Genomic DNA, 18498 nt, shown 5'->3' with positions numbered 1-18498 from the left:
CTGTGTTCTAGTTGGATCAATTCAGAGAACATCCTCAAAAAGCTCTCTGTGCAGGGGCAGGAGTGTTTGAGGTGCTGTTTTGAGCACAGCTGGCATGTGAGCCATTTATGTTCTTGCTAAATTCTGGGGAAATAACAAGGAAAAAGCATCTGTCTGTATTGCCTGCTAATGGCAGTTTCCACTCTTGTCAGCAAGACCAGATTCACCTCACAGAGAAAAAGTAAACTGGTAAGCATGGCCCCAGACTGAGCTAGAGTGCAGTCTGCAGCACCTAAAGGTCCTGTGTGCTCGGGCACACAGAGGCAGTCGGCATGTTCTGGCCGTGTCAGGCTGGCACAGCCTCTGCAGGCTGCCTATGAGGCAGCTGCTCCTGGGGAGGGCACAGTGGCTCACCTGTGTGCTGTGCTCATGGCAGCAGCCTCCCTCTGCTACCCTAGGAGAGACCACACACGGGATTTTAGATTTGCTGCTGAGTGAAATCACTAGAAGGCCCTGGTTTCTTCGACCCAGTTGGGACTAGTATCCGTGTGAGGAAGAAGTGTTGTGTTGTGCTGTTGAGGAGGGAGGTGAGAGGAAAACAAACTGGATGGAGATGGGCAAAGGGTTTGACTGGACCTCTTGGAGTATAATGGAATAGGAATATGTGTTACAGTCAGATCTCTCTTGCTCTTTATTGTTAATGAGTATGCATTCCCTCCTCTCTGGCTCCTCTGTATGAATTTTGCAGAAAAAAGGAGAAGCAGTCTGTGATTTTTATGACTTGGGCTGTATTGCAAATGTTTCTGTCTGTAACAGAGAGTAGAAGGTGTGCAACAGAGCACGAAAGCCTCACTCATTACTGTGAAGGCTGGATAAGTATAGGTGCCATCCTGGCAGTGGTGCTCAGAGACCCATCCTATTTTGCAATAATTATTTTCTGCTAGCAGCCCTCAGAAGAATGCTGTTATCCTGATTTTACAAGAAAACAGGGAGTGTGTATTCAGACTGTTGAAAAATTAGATGGTTCTATACTGTATCTCCTTTCATGCTTTGGGAATAGATCAGTTCTTGACTTGCTCAGGTTTCAGTGATCCCGCACCTATCAACCCCATGTGGGGGAATATAGGAGGGCAATTTGATACCTGTCTGCTACCAACATCTGGACCAAGAGAAACACCTTCAGCTGCAGCTGGGGTCTCTCACATCACTTCAGCTCAACTCTGTCACCTAATCTAAGAAGAGTAAAGCAAGGGTAAGGACATTATGCCTGACTTCTGGAGCATTCAGATGGGTATTGTTGTATTTATTAGGGAAAGAAAAGGTTGGATTGCATGGTTGTTGCCAGAGCTCTGGCAAGAATAGAATGGAAGAGAGGTATCCTCATGACAGAAAAACACCATATGGCAGCAATTCTAAGTATAGAGTTGGGTCTGGTGGCAACAAGTATATGTGGCATCCCTCAAAATGTCTCACTGCTGTCTTTCTGCAGATTGAAGAAGGGGCACACCCTACTTGAGCCAAAAAAAATCCCTACAGGCAGAATATTACCACAGCTATTCATGTCAATTCCGCCAGAGAAAATGTGTCCAGCAATTTTTGTTATGTTGATATGGAAGTAGCAGGAAGGACGTGAAAAGATTCAAAGCCTACCAGCTAGCTTCATGTGGATTGTAGCTAATGGTGTGATATGGGGTAGTCCCTTGGGGTATTTGTATCCACTTCTGTCTTGTTCAGTACCTTCATCAAATTAACTCCTCATTCTTGTTATATTGGTACAATTTCTATATGAAGGAAAATAAGTCAGTCTTACTCTTAGAATGAGGAAGTGGTGGTGCTGAGCACAGTATGGGCACTGCAGAGAACACAGCATGACTGAAACCTGATCTTCAGGAGCTCTTCTAGGGTGGGAACACAAACTGGGATTTTAAACTTTCCTAATACTGAAGTTATCACATATGATTTTTGGAACTGATTCATTGACAGGGAAAGTGACAATTTTCAGGCAAACATGATAGTCCAAGTGAACACCTGGTGTCTGTCTATTCATTTACACAGAGAAGTAGGAGGTAAAATTACACCAGTTACTTTCCTCATGCTAAATTATCTGTAAGACTAAAAGCTCAGCTCAGAAATGAATCTTTCATGACTCACTGAAAGCAGAGAGGAAACCCTCCATGAGATACAGGCATGGTTTCTGTCCCATGCTGTTCGTTTGGGAGCCAGTAGTCTCAGTTTTCATTCTTGCTAATCCATTGGCCTTGAGAAAGTGCTGCAGTGAGTTACAGTGGAGGGGGCCTGCTGGACATTTCTTGCAGGTCAGAGAACTCCTCTGCTGGACAGAGGCAGTCATGTATTCTAGTAAGCCAGCAATGGAAAGCAGCCCTGCATATGTCCTCTCTCATGTGGCTATCATTTGACAGAGATCCCTGCTTCCCCTTCTCCCTGCCTGGGTGATAGGTCACCAGCATTTAGTGAAAAGAATGACTAAAGCCTTCTTCACCCAGCTACTGCCATACTGTCCCTTTTTCCACACAGAACACTTTCCACATAGAAACATACCTGGTATATGTAGTTCAGAATAAAGTACCATATGTATTGTTTTTACTGCTGTATATGCCACATAACTTATATATCTTCTGCATAATAAATATCTATCTGTTTGCTGATAGCGTAGAAAGGACTGGTTGTGCAGTTTATTGTAAAGGTTGCTTGAAACATAAATCAGCATTATAAACTCATTATAAATTGCATTTATAATGTTCAACCAGTGTATAATGGTTTTCTGTGCTGTATTTTTTTTCTTACTTGGGATAAATTTTGTTGCTGTAAAAATGGCCTATCTATATGGAGAATAAGATTGGGGACAAAACCATTACTTCAGTCACATTAAAGTAATTCTGTTGGGAAAGCTGCTTTCCCCAATCCTTCTTCCTAGCACCCACTTGGCTCAGAATCGTGCTGTCTACAGGTTCCATGACCATAACTCTTTCCAGTAGTCTTACTTTAGTGTTATGCAACTTCTCCTGAATTCAGAGGCAGATTTTTACAGATAAATTTTCCCGGGGTTCTGAGGTAGAGGCTGAGCCTGCAGCAAACTCTGTAACTGAAGCTCAGCCATCTACAAATCATTTTGAACCCAGACCCAGGGTTCAAAACAGGGTCCTGTTTGGACAAGCTGAATTTCAAGGGTAAGCTTCCAATGCAATGCCGCAGCAGAACAGTCTTACTTTGTAAACAGAGTGCCCGTTTTTTTCACTTGGAATGAAGTGCTTTACTGCATATAGCTTTAATATATAGCATCTTCTGACATAACTGTTTAGTATGGTCCCTTTTTGTTTCCCTTTCTGTGAATCACTAAATTTACCTGCTTATCTGGAGTAACTGAAGACATATACAGACATGATGTGAATCATCATTGTCAGTTCCTTTTATCTTAAATGGTAATCCATGAGCTTTTGGGCAAGTCTTTTAAGCTGCTCAGCATTTTGTAATTTGGTAACATTCAAAGTGATATTTTTTGAAGCCGATGATTAATGGCTACACAGTAAGGCCCCCATCCTCATGGTACCTCTGAAAGCATAAAACCTTCATCACTGCCACTACTGGGTTAGTTATAAAAGTCAGATACAGAGCCACCCAAAACCAACTGACTCCAACCCACCTAGCAGAAGCCAATGTCTCTCAGATAGTAAGAGTCCTAAAACTGTTCTTTGAAGATTATTAGATTCTTCTTTCTACTGTGGCTCTTCCTCCCCTGACACACACAGTCACACCCTCCTCCAAGCTATGACAGACTTGTTAAAGGGAAAGAATTGCACAAGCAGAGCCATTAAAGGAGAGAGAGATTCAGCTGTCAGCCCACCACTCATTCCTGGAGCTAACAGCAAGGGTGTCAAAGCTCAACAAAAGGCATAATGTGCTAGAGGTTATCAGCAAATGGAATAAAAGCCTTTAAAGTTCTACCAGGCACTGTTTGCAGTGGGGTGCCCTTTGAAAAGCCACTCACTTTTGGATCCACCTGCTCAGTTTGTGTCAGAATCCTCTTCTGGGCACACAGAGTTTCTAACCCCCAGCCCTGCTGCTAGCTGCCCATCAAAGGCAGCTGTGATGTGGCTGATGGAGGGGGTGTCTGGCTGTGCTCGGCTGCAGGTCATGCACAGCCACGCATTTCTGCCAACAGGGAGGTGAAACAGCATGAGGTAGCCAGCCAGTCTGGGGGTAGCTTCAAAAGCAGGAAGGATGTTGGCAGTCTGAAATGGATCCAGATCATCAAAGGAATGGGGAGCTCTCCTGGTACAATGACTGTGTAGAGTAAAGGATCTTTCATTTTGTGCTCAGACCTTTACAAATCCTAAAGAACCATAGTACATGATGATCTCTGATGTGTGCCATTCCTTTTTTACAGCTCTATCACACATACACAACCTCCTCCCCTCAGCTGAACCCACTTCATCAGCCACTGCATTGTACTGAAACTGAAATGTGTCAGTCTAAAATGCTAAAGGTCCAGAGTGCTGTTGCTTCCTTACCAAGACCATAGCAAACAGTAAGGAGTAGGATGAGAAGCTCATTTTCACTTATCAAAAATTGTATTAACTGGGTTTGTTAGAGATTATCAGATAAAAATCCAACATAACTGATGGCATATTCCCTCTTTCCTCCCACTGTGACCTTTTAATATATTGTAAACTGCTGAGAAATTGTTTTTAAATGTATTAGGTGGTTTAAGGTAGAGGCTTCTGGTACCTCTGCATCACACAGCCTTACATTAAAATGGCAGGGGATGATTCAGATCATCAGTGGAGGTTTTGTTTTCTGTTTTCTGGAAGTTGGAAGCTTGCAGTCAGGAATTTGCATTGCTGCTGTTACCAGTGGTATTGCCAGTAGACTGTACAGTAGAGTAGGTGAGCCTCAAGGAGGTAAGCAGTGGAAAGGATTATTTGGATTCTGTGAAAATATAGCCAAGATGATACATCCCAAGTGCACGGTCAGCTCTTTTGACAGGCTGTTCTTGAGCAGAGGCCACAGTGCTGCAGGTCCTTGAGTGATCTTGCTGCCACTCACTATCGTCTTTTCTTTGTGCAGGACGGAGGATGCAGCTGCCCAGGAGATGTCGCCAAAGCGTTTGGTAAGAACAGTGCGTTGTGACGCCCCCACGTATCTCCAGCGCCCCTGGCAGCAGGGATGCAGGAATCGGTGTGACCCTGAATGTGTAGTCAATTAGCAGGAGGTTAAGTTAGTCCCTGCAGCTGACTCCAGTGAAATTAATGCACCAGGCATGAATTTTCTCTTTGAACAGACAGTCCAAATTCTGCAGTGCAAAACATAGAGTGGTCAAGGTGATATTTAGAAATTATCTGACAGGTGTGTAAGAGATATACCTGCTGGGAGAGTAATACGAAGAAAACTGATAAGGGTTTCTTCTGAGTAGGGTTCAGACATGCCTGTAACATTGCCAGATCTGGCTGACTTGAGCCTTGAGTGGAAGAAGAGCTGGTGGAATGCATGTTGGACAGAAGAACAAAACAAAAAGGCGGGCCAGATCCCTGGAGATGTTCTTGGGATCAACTGTCCACTTGAAGAGATGAGATTTTATTTATTCTGTATCTCCTAGAGCTAGGCAGATGTCTGAAACATCTAAGTTAATAATTAACAGATTTTGCTTTCATGTAAGTTCAGTGAATTGCACCAGCTCTTAGTGATAGAATAGAGGATTTAATCTGTGAGTATGTCTGTTGGGCATGAGAGTTATGTTGATATGAGGGGGTCAAACTCATGATTGTCACTTAGCCATAACCTTGTTACAGCAGCATATGGGACGCAGACGCTAAATGCATCCTGAGATCACAAGAGATTTAAAGGTATTTCCCCACCTCCCAAAATGCCAGACTCTTTGGAGGTGTCAAGTAGGGTAATGCCTGGAATACAGTGGGACAGCACAGTATCTCACTGGGATTTCAGGGTGGTATGAAATCAAGACATAGCCTATTATGATACAGAGTTTCTGCTTTGCAGAGAGGCATGCCTAAATTCAGATTACAGACTTGCCAAGAAAACTCTAGGCCTGGAACTCAACTCCTGGAAATGTTGAAATCAAAATCTGTCTTCTAAGTTTGCAGACAGATTCAGTGTTGAGACAGGTCAGATGACAAGACTTAATTAGAGAATTCTAAGGACAGCTGTGGAGTGATTGCTACTAGCAAGGAATGTGCTTGGTCATAGGATTTCATATAACCTTTGTTATAACCCAGTGGTGATGTGATAGCTGGGTGATTCCAACATAGCTGAACAGCAGCATCCACGCTCTCAGACAAGATTGTGTTAAAAAATGCTCAACCTCTCCTCAGCCCTCACTCTGACATGGTGACTGCAGGGAGGTCTTTATTTTGCCTTTTTCTGGGTCCACAGTTCACCAAGCTCTTACTGGTGGTGTGGTCCTTGGGAGCTTGTGAACTGAAACTCTGACTTCACTGTATCCCTGGCTGTCTGCACAGAAACCTGGCCTGTGGAAAAGGTCTTTCTTCAACAAGAGCATTTACAGAAGTTAGAATAACAGGAAGCAACTTCACAGTGTTTCAAATGCTTTTCTTTGTAGTGTTTATTACAAGTCTGAAAGATCCCTGTAGTCTCTTTGGGCTAACTGAACCTGAACCTGCTTGAAACCTGTGAAGAGACACCTTCTGGCTTTGCTGTTCATCAGGAGGTGCTGGGATTTACAGTGGTACATGTCTGAAGGCTGCCATGGGATTATCCCTGGACAGAGGAGCATCAGAAAGCTGACATTTTACAGGCAGTAGTTGTACTTTTGATAGTAGCCCAGACAGATCAGTGTGACTGTGTGTCACAGCTATAGAGCTGGAAATTGTGGAGATGACCCTGAGGCAATAAATTTACTGTATCTGGTTATGTGAAATTGAGGTAGACACACTGTGAACATCTGACAAGCTGGACCCAGATATGCCTTTGTCAAAGGTATGTGGGAAAATAAGTTTTGAGATAACTTTATTACTATCAGTGTTTATTGAATGCTACTGAAGTGATTGGCTATCTGAGCCTCATAGAATGTAGCCACCATGCCCAACATTTACAAGTCAAAGCCTTGCTACTGAATTGTCTGGCACAGACCTCTGTGCTTGAGTTACGTGAATATATTGGATAGCAGAGACCAGGTGATAAAACACCCAGATCTACAATTTCATCTAGGAATGAAGGCCTGGACAAAGCATGGACAAGAGACAAGAAGAGGACTTTGGTTAAAGTAATTGTGCTGTCTCTTTCTGGTGGATCACTGTAAAATCTTTATGGGATGGAATGATTGCCTATAAAGCAGTGACAGAGCATCTATTTGAATTATGGGAAGTGTGAGCGAGTCCCAAATGTGAAGACAAGCACTGGCAAATGGCTAAAGGTGTGACTGGATGAGCCAAGTTCATGGAAACAGAAGGAGTAGATTGGATTGAGATAATTGTGAAGAACCAAGAAATATACATTGAGAAGCTTTAAGGTGCACCTGTGATTTGGTGTCAGAACTCAGAGGCAGACTGGGCATTTTGGCAGAGAGAAAACAAGGTAGAAGCCTATTTAAAAATGCAAGGAACAGGGGAGTACTGAAGATGAGGAACAGAAATGCTGGGAGAACCATACTTTGGGAGAGACTGCTAGAGTTCTGGAGCTGCTGGATGGGAACCCGGTATGCATTCAGTAAACTGAAGATGTCACTGCCATCTGGGTATTAGAGATGATAATGAAAAATGTGTAGGTTGATAGGAAAGAAAAGAGCTGTTTTGATGCAAGAATGAGAGAAAGCACGAAAGAAATTTATGTTGGGCTCTCAGATGGTTCATACAACTGAACCCTTGGAAAGGCTGATAACATGCACACATTTTTCAGAATGCTCCAGGAAGGCACTACTGTCTCCTTTTTCAATGATGAGAATTCAAAGCACAGAAATACTAAGTTCAGTTGCCTGAGGTCACATATATTTTTCTGACACAGCCAAGAAAGAATGTGCCTTTTGAATCCTATGCCAGCATCTTTAACACATTACTGCTGTTCCTTACAGCAGTGGTGAGAAGAGATGCAGGAGCAGGGAAGGAAAAGGAAGGAAAAATCATATGGAAAAGTCAACTGGGGACATAGGCTAATTCCAAATTATACTAGATCACACTGTTTTTTTCTCCTGTGTTCAACAGCTGTGTGTGTACCTACTGCTGCAAAGGCTTCCTGGCTCAGCTGGAGCACAGGTGAATGTTAATTCCAGGGTAAGCTCTGGTCCAGGCAAACATAGGCTGCATCTGCCTGGAGGACTGCCCAGCTCACAAATCCAGGCCAACTCCAGCTGAATTTGTGCAGAGCCAAATCTGGTTATCAGTGACTTGTATAATCAGGCATACAAAAGACATCTGAGGGACTTTCTCCAGATCCAGCAGAACTGTGTGAGTGCTGCAAGCTTAGGCTGGCGTCAGCACTGCTATTCTGTAATGGCTTGAAGGAGGAGGCACTGTGAAATGTGAATGAGCAAAATCAGCCCAGATACAGCATAGGCCTCAAGGGGAAAGTCAGTGCACGAAAGTGGCATTGTGTAAAACCAGGATGAGTCTGGCCAGCTCTGGCTGAGCTACTGGGATGCTTGTGTGCAAGATACCCCGGCATGTCCTGGGTTATCTAGGGGGTTGTTGCCAGGTGTTCCCAGTCCCCTACATCCTTAAATAATGGCATGCTGTCAATCTGTACTTGAAAACAAAAGGGTGCAGATAGATGTTGCAAACATCACAAGTGCTTCTGGTGGTTATACAAGAAAAACATGCAAAAGTTAAAGATCATGCTAAAAACTACAATCTCCTAGTCAGATATTAACTGATGGAAACATAAGGGAACAGACTTTAAACTTTCAGATATGTTTGCAACGCTGAAGCATAGTGGAAGGTTCTGGAGAGCATTGGAGAAGTATATTTAATATGGGCTTGTCATTTCTGGAGCAGCAGGGCAGCAAGCATGTGTCATTTCAATGTTTAGACGTGCTGCATCTGCTGTAACATAGCTCCTCTCTTCTGGAATAGCTTGATGAATTATGTTGTAGTTTGCAAAAGTTACTCAAGTTGGATGAATTTCAATCCTGTAATTCAAACATACTTGCTTCCCTCCCAAAAATAAGCAGCCAAAAGGAAAATAATAAATAGATACAGAAGTGCACAGGAACCAAAATTCTGTGGCTCTGAAGTGTAGTTTTCGTGTGCCTTTTGAGTTATTAATTTGAAGGCTGTAAGACCACAACCAAAAATGGCACTAGAACTGGGAGTCAGGAGATATTATTGACATGGCAGAGTCCAGAATGTCTTTTGGCAGGCTTTTGACTTGTTTAAACACCCTCTTTGCAGCCTTGACCTCAAATCTGTCCCTCTTTCCTCATGTTTTCTTCCAGCCATGAAGAAGACATAAACTAGGTTTCCCAGAGTGCTTAATTTTTTGTGAAGATGGAGCAAGGTTGTGCTACGTAGCAGGAGGAATTTGCCACAAGTAATTAAAAGATTAATATTTCCTTTGTTTTCGGCAGGTTAATAGTAGTAGCAGACATGAGTCAAACCAACACTTTAAAACTCAGCCATCTGAAACAAGAAAGCTCAGGAGAAATCTGCCAGGTAGCTGACATGATAGGACACCTGAATGGGTGCCTAGCTATAAATATTGCTTGTGATGTGCTTTGCACAAGCTTCATTTTTAGTATCCCTTTACCATGGACACAGTGTTCTTTTCAAGCAGCCACCAGGCAAAGGGAGGTGAGGTCAACAGAGCAGCTGGGTGCTCTGCCCCCAGGCACTGCTGCCAACTCTGCTCTTTGGCAAAAGGGTGGAGGGAGGAACTGGCACACTTTAGCCTTGTCATGTGTTCTAATATCAAAATATTCCCAACTTCCGGTTTGGTAGAAGCTGAGCAGATTTGATAGGGATTTCACTTTTCAGATTTCAAGGTCTGGTGCTATTGTTTGGGTAGTGACAGAGATCAGAGCAAATCCTAATGCCAGACTTACCTAGTTCAGATTTGTTCTTAGGAGAATGGGTGTAGTTCAAGCTCATCTGCTTTCTGTGAAGTGCGGTTTATAGCTCAGTTCTCCTGACAGTTCTGGGAAGAAGCTGAGCAGAGGGGAGGCCTGATCTGGCACATACACATTGAAGAAGCAGAGAGTATGAGTAGGAAAATGCTTTGCTTCAGGGTTGGGTCACCACAGGCTCATAAAAGACTAAAAGCCAAACTTTTCCAAGCAAGACTAGATATGCCAAAATATCACAGGAGGAGCTGCTGGTGGAATAGTTCCAGCCCAGCTGGAAATACTGGAGATCACAGTAGAAAATGAAGAATTATTCCAAAAACCTTCTTCCTGATCTTACTCCCAGCAGAGCAGATTTCATGACTTATAAAACCAGAGGACATAGACAAACTGAACAGTCATGACTGAGTATTCAGTGTTGCTGTTCAGTATCTGGAACATATTTAGGAGTTGTAGCTATGGGTTAGACTTCCTTTGTGGTGTGTGCTGAGAATCATAGAACCCAGGAGTGATGGTCCTTGGCCCAGAATTTTTAAACAGGAACCAAATGCAAACCTATCCAGATCTCTTTGCCTAGGAATCATCCAGAACAACACTGAACACATACAGCTGATGGACTTGAAAAATCCATAATTTCAGTGAAATTTTTGAATCAATCATTTTATGTCATTGTTGGGAGGACTACATTACATCCATGAGTCTGCTTTTCTTCAGGGTACAGTCCTACTCATCACTTGCCTGGAAAGCTCTTGAAGTAGGAACCATCTACTTCTCTGTACAGCAGGGAGCTCAACAGGTCCCAGCCTTGTGTTTAGGACTTCAGATTGCTGCAGTCACAGTTAATAAGGAATCATGCTCAGATACTGTTATGAAGTAAAGGGTTGAAACTGAATTTGAAAATAAAAGACTGTGGGGTAGAGTAGAATAATCTGTATCTTTGTCATTGTGGCAGAAAAGGTTTCTTTCCATGTAAAGTACTAGAGAAATACAATTCAGCCGGTGTCAGTTCTACAGTAAAGCTTTTCTTCCGAGTTTGCTGTGACTATTACAGGAGGGGACTCCGTGCCAAACTATTAAATGCTGGCTATTGTTTCTGGAGATCACTGTGTTCTTGCTTTGGCTTTCACCTTCTTCTCCTTTCGCTGCTTTCTTATGTGTCCCTTTGCTGATCACAGGAGCTGGTGCTGACTTCGTCATGATTGGAGGAATGTTTGCAGGCCATGACCAGAGTGCTGGAGACATCATAGAAAGGAATGGCAAGAAGGTGAAACTGTTCTACGGAATGAGCTCTGATACAGCCATGAAGAAGCATGCAGGAGGAGTTGCTGAATACAGGTACGAATTCCACACAGGAGCAATTGCACTGTGAACCATCCATCCAGGAACTTTTGGAGCAGAATTGTGTAGAAATAAACAGGCCTATGCAGCTACTCCCATTGAAGCAGCTGTTGCCTGTACTTTTGACAGCAGATCTGAGGGAGGGATGACATTCAGAGGGAGACAGGGAGAAAGAGCTGGGGTTGGGTAGCTGAGAGCAGTGATGTTCACACGTTTGCAGTTAGTGTGGTGTGCTGCACCAGTTGTGTGGTCTGGGAAGTCATTAGGCATTCTCTGACTTATTGCTCTTTCAGGATGTGTATGAACTAAATGCTGGAACATGGCATACCAGGCTGCAGTTTCTGTCCCTCTGCTTGTCCACACTGGGTGCCTTCTTCGTGCAGGGATTCCCAGCTAACCCACATGCTCCCTTCTGCTTGCAGAAGGGAAAGTGGGTGCTGATGAACTGGTGAAGCTCAGCCCAGGACCTCCAAAGCACTCTGTCACCACCAGCAGCTCTGGGACTCCCTTCTCCATTTGTTGGGCAGTCTTCATAGGCAGTAGAAACCTGCTGTACAATTTCCCTCCCCCCCCCCCCTCTTTTGGTAGCAAAGCACCAGCGTAGTCTCAAATAATGCAGAATGCAGAAGCTTAGTTTTTGAGCTAAATCCTCAGGGGAGAGGAAAGGAAGACAGATTTTGCAAAGAAATCTGTTGACCATTGCTATTTTACTCTGGAAAGTGCTGAGAATTTTGACTTTTTGGAAAAGCAGATGACATCAGAAAACTTGTGTCTTTTCTCTTATGAGTGGCAGTCTTAGTCACTACTCTTGGACAGCATGGTTCTTAAATACTTCATTAGAGAATGAATCCTGTCTTACAGTAAGCACTGGTTTATTGAGGGGTCCCTTTTGATTCTTCTCTGCTGGCGTAAATTCAGGCTCTGGTCCCATCTGGTAAACTGCTGTTTGCAAGAGTCTCAGTACACCTGCAGTTCAAGCCAGACACTCGGGATTGATAGGTTTTCTGGCCTCATCTGCTAAAACCACTCCAGCATACAGGTTTTTCACAACATGTCCAGCTGCTGCCATGGGTAAGAGTTGCAGCTCTGTGACGGTGACAGCACAGAATGTAAAGCAGAATGGGATCCACAAAACAAAATGGAATTCATGCTTTGACACAGAGACAAGCTGATAGATAGCATTCCTAGATGTCATGCTAGATAGAAGGATCATGGATCCCACCTCCTGTTCTCCACCCCAGCATTGACTGCTGTGGTGGTTTTTGTCTTCACCATAAAATTACGCACTCGTTCACATAGCACTTGTGCAAAGTGTAAAGTGGTAAAACTTGGCCTCCATCAGAGCATTTACAACCATCTCCTTTGGCAGATTGTGGCATCACAGAATCATTTGGGTTGGAAGGGACCTTTAAGGTTCATCTAGTCCAATGTCCCTATAATGAGCAGGAGCATCTTCAACTAGATGAGTTTGCTCAGAGCCCTGTCCAGCTTGGCCTAGAGTGTTTCCAGGCATGGGGCATCCACCAGGTCTCTGGGCAACTTGTTCAGTGTTTTTGCTTTCAAACACAACTGTTTAGTTGCAGAAGAAAGAGCTGCACAAGATGCCATCTGCATCTGAGACAAGCTGAAATGATGCACCAGACAGATGTGTTTGTATATCTCTCAGCTGTGATTCACTTTGGGTTCATATGCCACTCCCCAAAAGCAGCGCACAGTCTGGGGGTTCTTTTTTCTTTTTTTGCCCCCTAGCAAGTCTGCTTGTCATCAAAGCCTCTGAACAAATGGTTTTAGTCGACAGCACTAATAAGTGTCTCATAATATAAAAATGGCAGCTGTCAATTGCACGGTGGTGCTGGCAACCTTTTACCTGAGTGATCATTTCCTGTCCTGTGCTACCCTGTGCTTGAGTCAGCTGGAGTGTGGGAAAGGCCTGATGCTGCTCAGGCATGTAGTTAATGGCAGCTCCCTGAGAGATCACTGAGCAGCCCAAGTGTGCTGTGTGGTTCTCAGTGCAGCACAGTCATTAGGGCCTAGCCTCCAGAGAGCTGTGCAAGTTGTAGGAAGAGTTTGAGAAAGGTAGCTGTACCAGGAGGACAAAGGACTAAGGCAGCTCTTAAATTCTGTTCTACCTAGTTAGGTGTGTGTGATCTGGCAACAAAATTTATTGCTAGCAGGAGAACTAATTGACACTGGTCCCTCTTAAATATGACATAAAGTGCAAGCATCCTGTCTTGTAGGAGGAAAGGATGTACAGAAAGGTGCTATATTTGGCTCAGTCTAGACAGACCTTTTGAGCTGTTTATTGGCAATGCTATACAAATTTGGCTTGATCCATGCCTGTATTTTGATTTGCATCCTTGATTTGAGAATTCTGTGGGGACCAGGTTCTGAAACTTTCTCAGCAGCAAGGGAGCAGGAGCACAATCTGAAGTTTTTAGTCCCTGTTGAGATACTGCATTTCTGTGCCACTAACAGGTAGCATAGAAGGAGTTTCCCAGTCTACTGCTGGATACAACAGCTCCAAACACTAAATCTGTGAGCCTTGGCTCTTAACTAGGAAGGTGCTGATGCTCATCTTCACTCTACGGCCATGACACTGAGCTGGCTACCTGTACCAGCCTTGGGCTCAGTCTTCCTTGGCCTGTCACAACATGAGTGTCACTGTGGTTTAAAAATAGCAGCTGCTAAATCGAGCATTGTAAATGTGCTGGGCATTGAAGGGGGATTTGAAACAGCACAAGGTTTTCTTTCAACTGCTCTTATAGTAAAAGTTACAGGAAGTTTAATCACTTCCTAATTTAGCTGATGGCAAAAGAGTTCTTAGTCAGCATTTTAAATGCTGGATACCCCAAACTTGACCCAGACAGGTCAAGTCAGTGAGCCTCCTTTATATGCATTTAAAAAGCTCAGCTGTAAGTCTGTATTGGTCACCCAAATAAGTTGTTTTGTCTTTAAAAGAGCCTGAACACTCACAGTGTGTTATTTGAGCAGTAGGGAACTCAGTGTGCTCAGTCCCCTGCAGAATCAGACTGCTTGTCATTTAACTTCATCTTCTCAAAATTACATGTGTTGGCTGGAGAACCTGAGCATGCAGCAGATATATTAAAACTGACAGATAAGGTGAGATGGCTGTGGCAGGGAATAAAGTCATGAGAGTAATTGTTTTTATAATGAATATGTCAAGCTGATCCCATTTAATCTGTGTACTCACTTTCATTAATCTTATGTCATTTATATATTGGCTTATTTTTACATTTTCACCTCCATCCATGAGGAGTATGGATCAGAGCTGGGGATTTCTGAAAGGCAATTTTTATGTTTCTTTTGTGGGAGAAGAGAAATAAGGCAAGCAGGGACTGAGTATGCATGCAATATTGTTCAGTATGCATGCAGTGTTTGAGCCAATTTGTTTTTGTTAACCCTTTTGAAATTTCATGGGTTTTGTGTGAATGCTGCAGTTCTATTGTGGCCACTCAGCAATTCACAGCTGCTACTAAGCTGGGTTCGAGCACTTTATATTAACTGTGGGGTGAAATTTTGGCCACAGAGACAGAATAGCACCAACTGCTGGCTGCTGCTTACCAATCTTGTGTATCCCAAATGATAGCCTGGATGACCTGCCCCCAGTTCCTCCATTTCTTATATGCCCCACTCAAAAGACTGCTTCATGCCAGGGCAACCTGACCCCTTTATTCTGACCCACATTTTGCTGGGCTGACAGAGCACCATCCCGTGTGCTTCATTCCATGCAGCCTGCCAGGATTCCCACCCACCACATCCCTCCATGCAGCAGCTTTCAGCTGGCCAGGAGGGGCACCACACAACAGGCCCTTTGCAAAAAGTCTGAAGCAAATAATTCTCCCTTTCTATTCAGTGGCTGGCAAGAGTCAGAGTTACTGCTGAGATCATCTGAGCACACCTTTTCCAGCCACTTGGAGCCTCAATTGCTCTGTCATCACCTTTCTTTCTGAGAAGGGGTTACTTTTGGGTCATAACTCCAGGAGAGATGTCAGAACAGCAAAACCCTCATCAGTTCCTGCTGACTTGCTTATGCAGCTCTCTGCCAAGTGTGCCATCTTTTGTGACAGCCCGTGTAATCCATTGTCATGGTTTATCCCGGCAGGCAGCTAAACACCACACAGGCATTCGCTCACTCCACCCCCCAGTGGGATGGGAGAGAGAATTGGGAAAAAACCAGCAAAATTCATGGGTTGAGATAATGACAGTTTAGTAGGACAGAAGAAGAAGGGATAATAACAACAGCAATAATAATATACAAAACAAGTTATACACAATTTTTCAATACTTGCCAACCAATGCTCAGGCAGTTCCTGAGCAGTGGTCCCAGCCAGCTTTCCTCCCTGGTTTATATACTGAGCATGTTGCCATATGGTATGGAGTGTCCCTTTGGCCAGTTTGGGTCAGCTGTCCTGACTGTGTCCCATCCCAACTTCTTGTGCCCCTCAGCCTACTTGCTGGTGGGGTGGTGTGAAGAAGAGGAAAGTCCTTGAGTTAGAGTAACCACAGCTTGGCAATAACTAAAACTGGTGTGCTGTCAACACTGTCAACACTGGAGGGCTGTTCACAGGACACAGTCCCATTACTGCTGTTCCTGTTCTGGCATGAGTCACACAGGGATTACACTCCCTTTGGGAGTGCACATCTTCAGCATGGACCACCTCCTTTCAAGGGTGCCTCTAGCTGCACATCTTCTCAGGTGTGTCCAGGTGTGTTTCCTCTCCCAGTGGCCACTGCTGTTTCATAGATACACTTGAGGAGAGGTGTCATGCGCTCCTCTGACTTGCTGAAAGTTTGCACTATTTTTGGAGTCAGGTGGAACATTTCTGGAATGATGCAGGTCATGGCCTTCTCCCACCCTTGTCCCCCATGTCACCTGAACCCTACTGTGTTTGCCCAGCACAGCACCCATGTGGGTGCTGGTGGAAGTCAGCTGGGTGGAAGTCATCACATTGGGTACTCATGAGTGTACTAACAGGGTGTTTGGACATAAATAATTCGGGCAGGCATGCATAAACTGATTGGATGCTTATGCAAAAATTATTGGCCATTTGTGCATGAATTAATTGGATACTCGTGCATTAATTTATTCAGTGCTCATGCATGATCTAATCTGGCATTCACACAAGAACACAGCAAGCCCAGCAATTTATGGCCTATACGTCACTCCTCGGGAAGGCACGTATTGGGGAACTCTTAGAAGGTTAATCCAGTATGAACTCTTTGGACATCATCACAGTGTTAATGTACCTAAGTTAAAAACTCCATTTTTCCTCCCCGTGGACCAGCCACTGGGGATTAATACTGTAGCAGTACACTTAGTAAATGTCTCTCCTCCAATCCTGAGCACTGTGTTAAAGGGTGGTTAACACTTGGTTATATACCCATATGGATACAGATCCCACCCTTGGGCCAGACTACAGCAGTTAATAGTGCACCAGTGTGTGCATACATGTAGTAAAATTCCACCCACGCTTCTCTGGGAACCAGATGACTCCTCAGCTCGATCTGAGCAACATATTATCATTTAAAAACCCCTTATCTCTGGGGACAAGACTATTTGGGTTAATGTTAGCACAGCGTGAGTATATATTCATCAGAAACTTCATCCCCTTATCCCTGTGGACAAGGCTGTGGAGCTAATCTCTCACCTCTATTCTAGTGTGTTTTCCCCAGTAAGGTGTCTGCAGGTTACTCCTTGATAAGGAGGACATCCCACCAGCTCATCAGCTGACACTTTGAGGAGCACTAGCAAGTGTTTATCTGTCAGAGCTTTGAGACTGTGTCATTAGGTGTTCACCACTTTTGTAGATCTTAGTCTCCAAAGTCTAAAGTGGCAACCCACAAGCTTCAGCTTCCTAACATCACCGTAGCCACTGCAGGAACATCTCCCAGGAGCAGTGGCTTCAACCATCACCCATTCCTGTAATTTTTCACTGAAAAAAGGACCACCAAGTGTTCATGCTCATAGGAGCAATGTGCAATTTACGACCCACAGGATTCTTAAGCATGAATTAACAAGGAATTTGCATTTGAGCTGATGGTGCATTTGTGCATCAGGTAATTGACCTCTCATGCATGAACTGAATGGGTAGCCATGCATGACTGCAGTAAACTCTGCACTCCTTGCCCAGAACAGCATGCAGAGCTATTCAGCTGGCAGGATGTGGTAGAATTTGCACTGGTTTCTGCAAATCCCAGACATGTCATTGTCTCTCACAATCTCGCAGGAAGCTCCCTAGAGCCTGAGCTCAACCTCCCAACTTTTGACTGGAAGAGATGGGCATGGCCAAAAGCAAGGAGCAGTGGCATGAGTGTCATTTCATGGGTTCAGCCTTTTCCTTCTGGCACTGGAGCTGAAAATAGAAGCCTGGGAACTCCCAGCAGTGCAGGCCATACAACAGACCCCTAAGCCGTGTGCAGTCTGCGAGATGCCAGTGGCACGTCCATCTTCCATTGGCCACTCACTGCAGTATTTATTTAAGAGTTTCAAGAAAGAATCAATTGCTCATCAGATGTAGGGAGATTAATCATGGCTCCTTACTCACATGGTATATCAACACTTCGCCTTTATTGTTTCCCTAGGGCTGTGACCCCACATTTAAACTAACAGGATGAAATATAGCCAGGCTCACACTGAAGTACCTCCACATAGCAGCTGTTGCTGTTGTTAATGATTCACAAATGGAGCCCACAAACAGGCATGCCCTTTCTTGTACTATCCCTTGGAAACTTTTTTAAGGAAGAAGCAAATAAAGCCATGTTTAGAACAGTGACAGACTGCTGCCATGATTTCTGCCTCCATTTTGTAGGGCAGAAGGAAAGCGTCTCCTCTTCCCTCCACATCTGTCTTAGACCCTCCATTTTCGAGGCTTGCATTCCCAGAAGAGCCAGTGTGCCAGGCAGAACAAGCTTACTGTAAAGTATAGTGGGATCAGCTGCTGATTAAGGGTCTCTGCTACAGAAGGGATTGCTGAACATGGGGCTGGAGAAAGCTGGAGGAGGAGTGTAAGGTATTTGCCTGGATTCTTCCATCTTCTGATGTGCTTTTTGGGAGCAGTGCAGTGCTGGCATGCACCAGCACTTGACAGTATTTACAGCACTGGCATTTTTCTGGC

At 44.2% G+C, this 18498-nt stretch overlaps 2 protein-coding genes across 2 annotated transcripts in view; one reads left to right on the top strand and one right to left on the bottom strand.

The window, feature by feature from the left end:
* The window catches only part of ATXN1 (ataxin 1), a 399379-nt gene that overhangs the window by 6782 nt on the left and 374099 nt on the right, over nt 1–18498 (bottom strand). The gene's annotated exons all lie outside the window — the stretch shown is intronic.
* The window catches only part of GMPR (guanosine monophosphate reductase), a 41754-nt gene that overhangs the window by 17774 nt on the left and 5482 nt on the right, over nt 1–18498 (top strand). Inside the window, exons 7-8 of the mRNA XM_002188057.7 lie at nt 5065–5107; nt 11200–11359. Coding sequence (XP_002188093.2) covers nt 5065–5107; nt 11200–11359 — 203 coding nt within the window. The remainder of the gene's footprint in view (nt 1–5064; nt 5108–11199; nt 11360–18498) is intronic.

Source organism: Taeniopygia guttata, chromosome 2, assembly GCF_048771995.1.
Source record: "Taeniopygia guttata chromosome 2, bTaeGut7.mat, whole genome shotgun sequence".
Classification (NCBI taxonomy): Eukaryota; Metazoa; Chordata; class Aves; order Passeriformes; family Estrildidae; genus Taeniopygia; species Taeniopygia guttata.
This window is presented reverse-complemented; position numbering and strand designations above follow the sequence as displayed.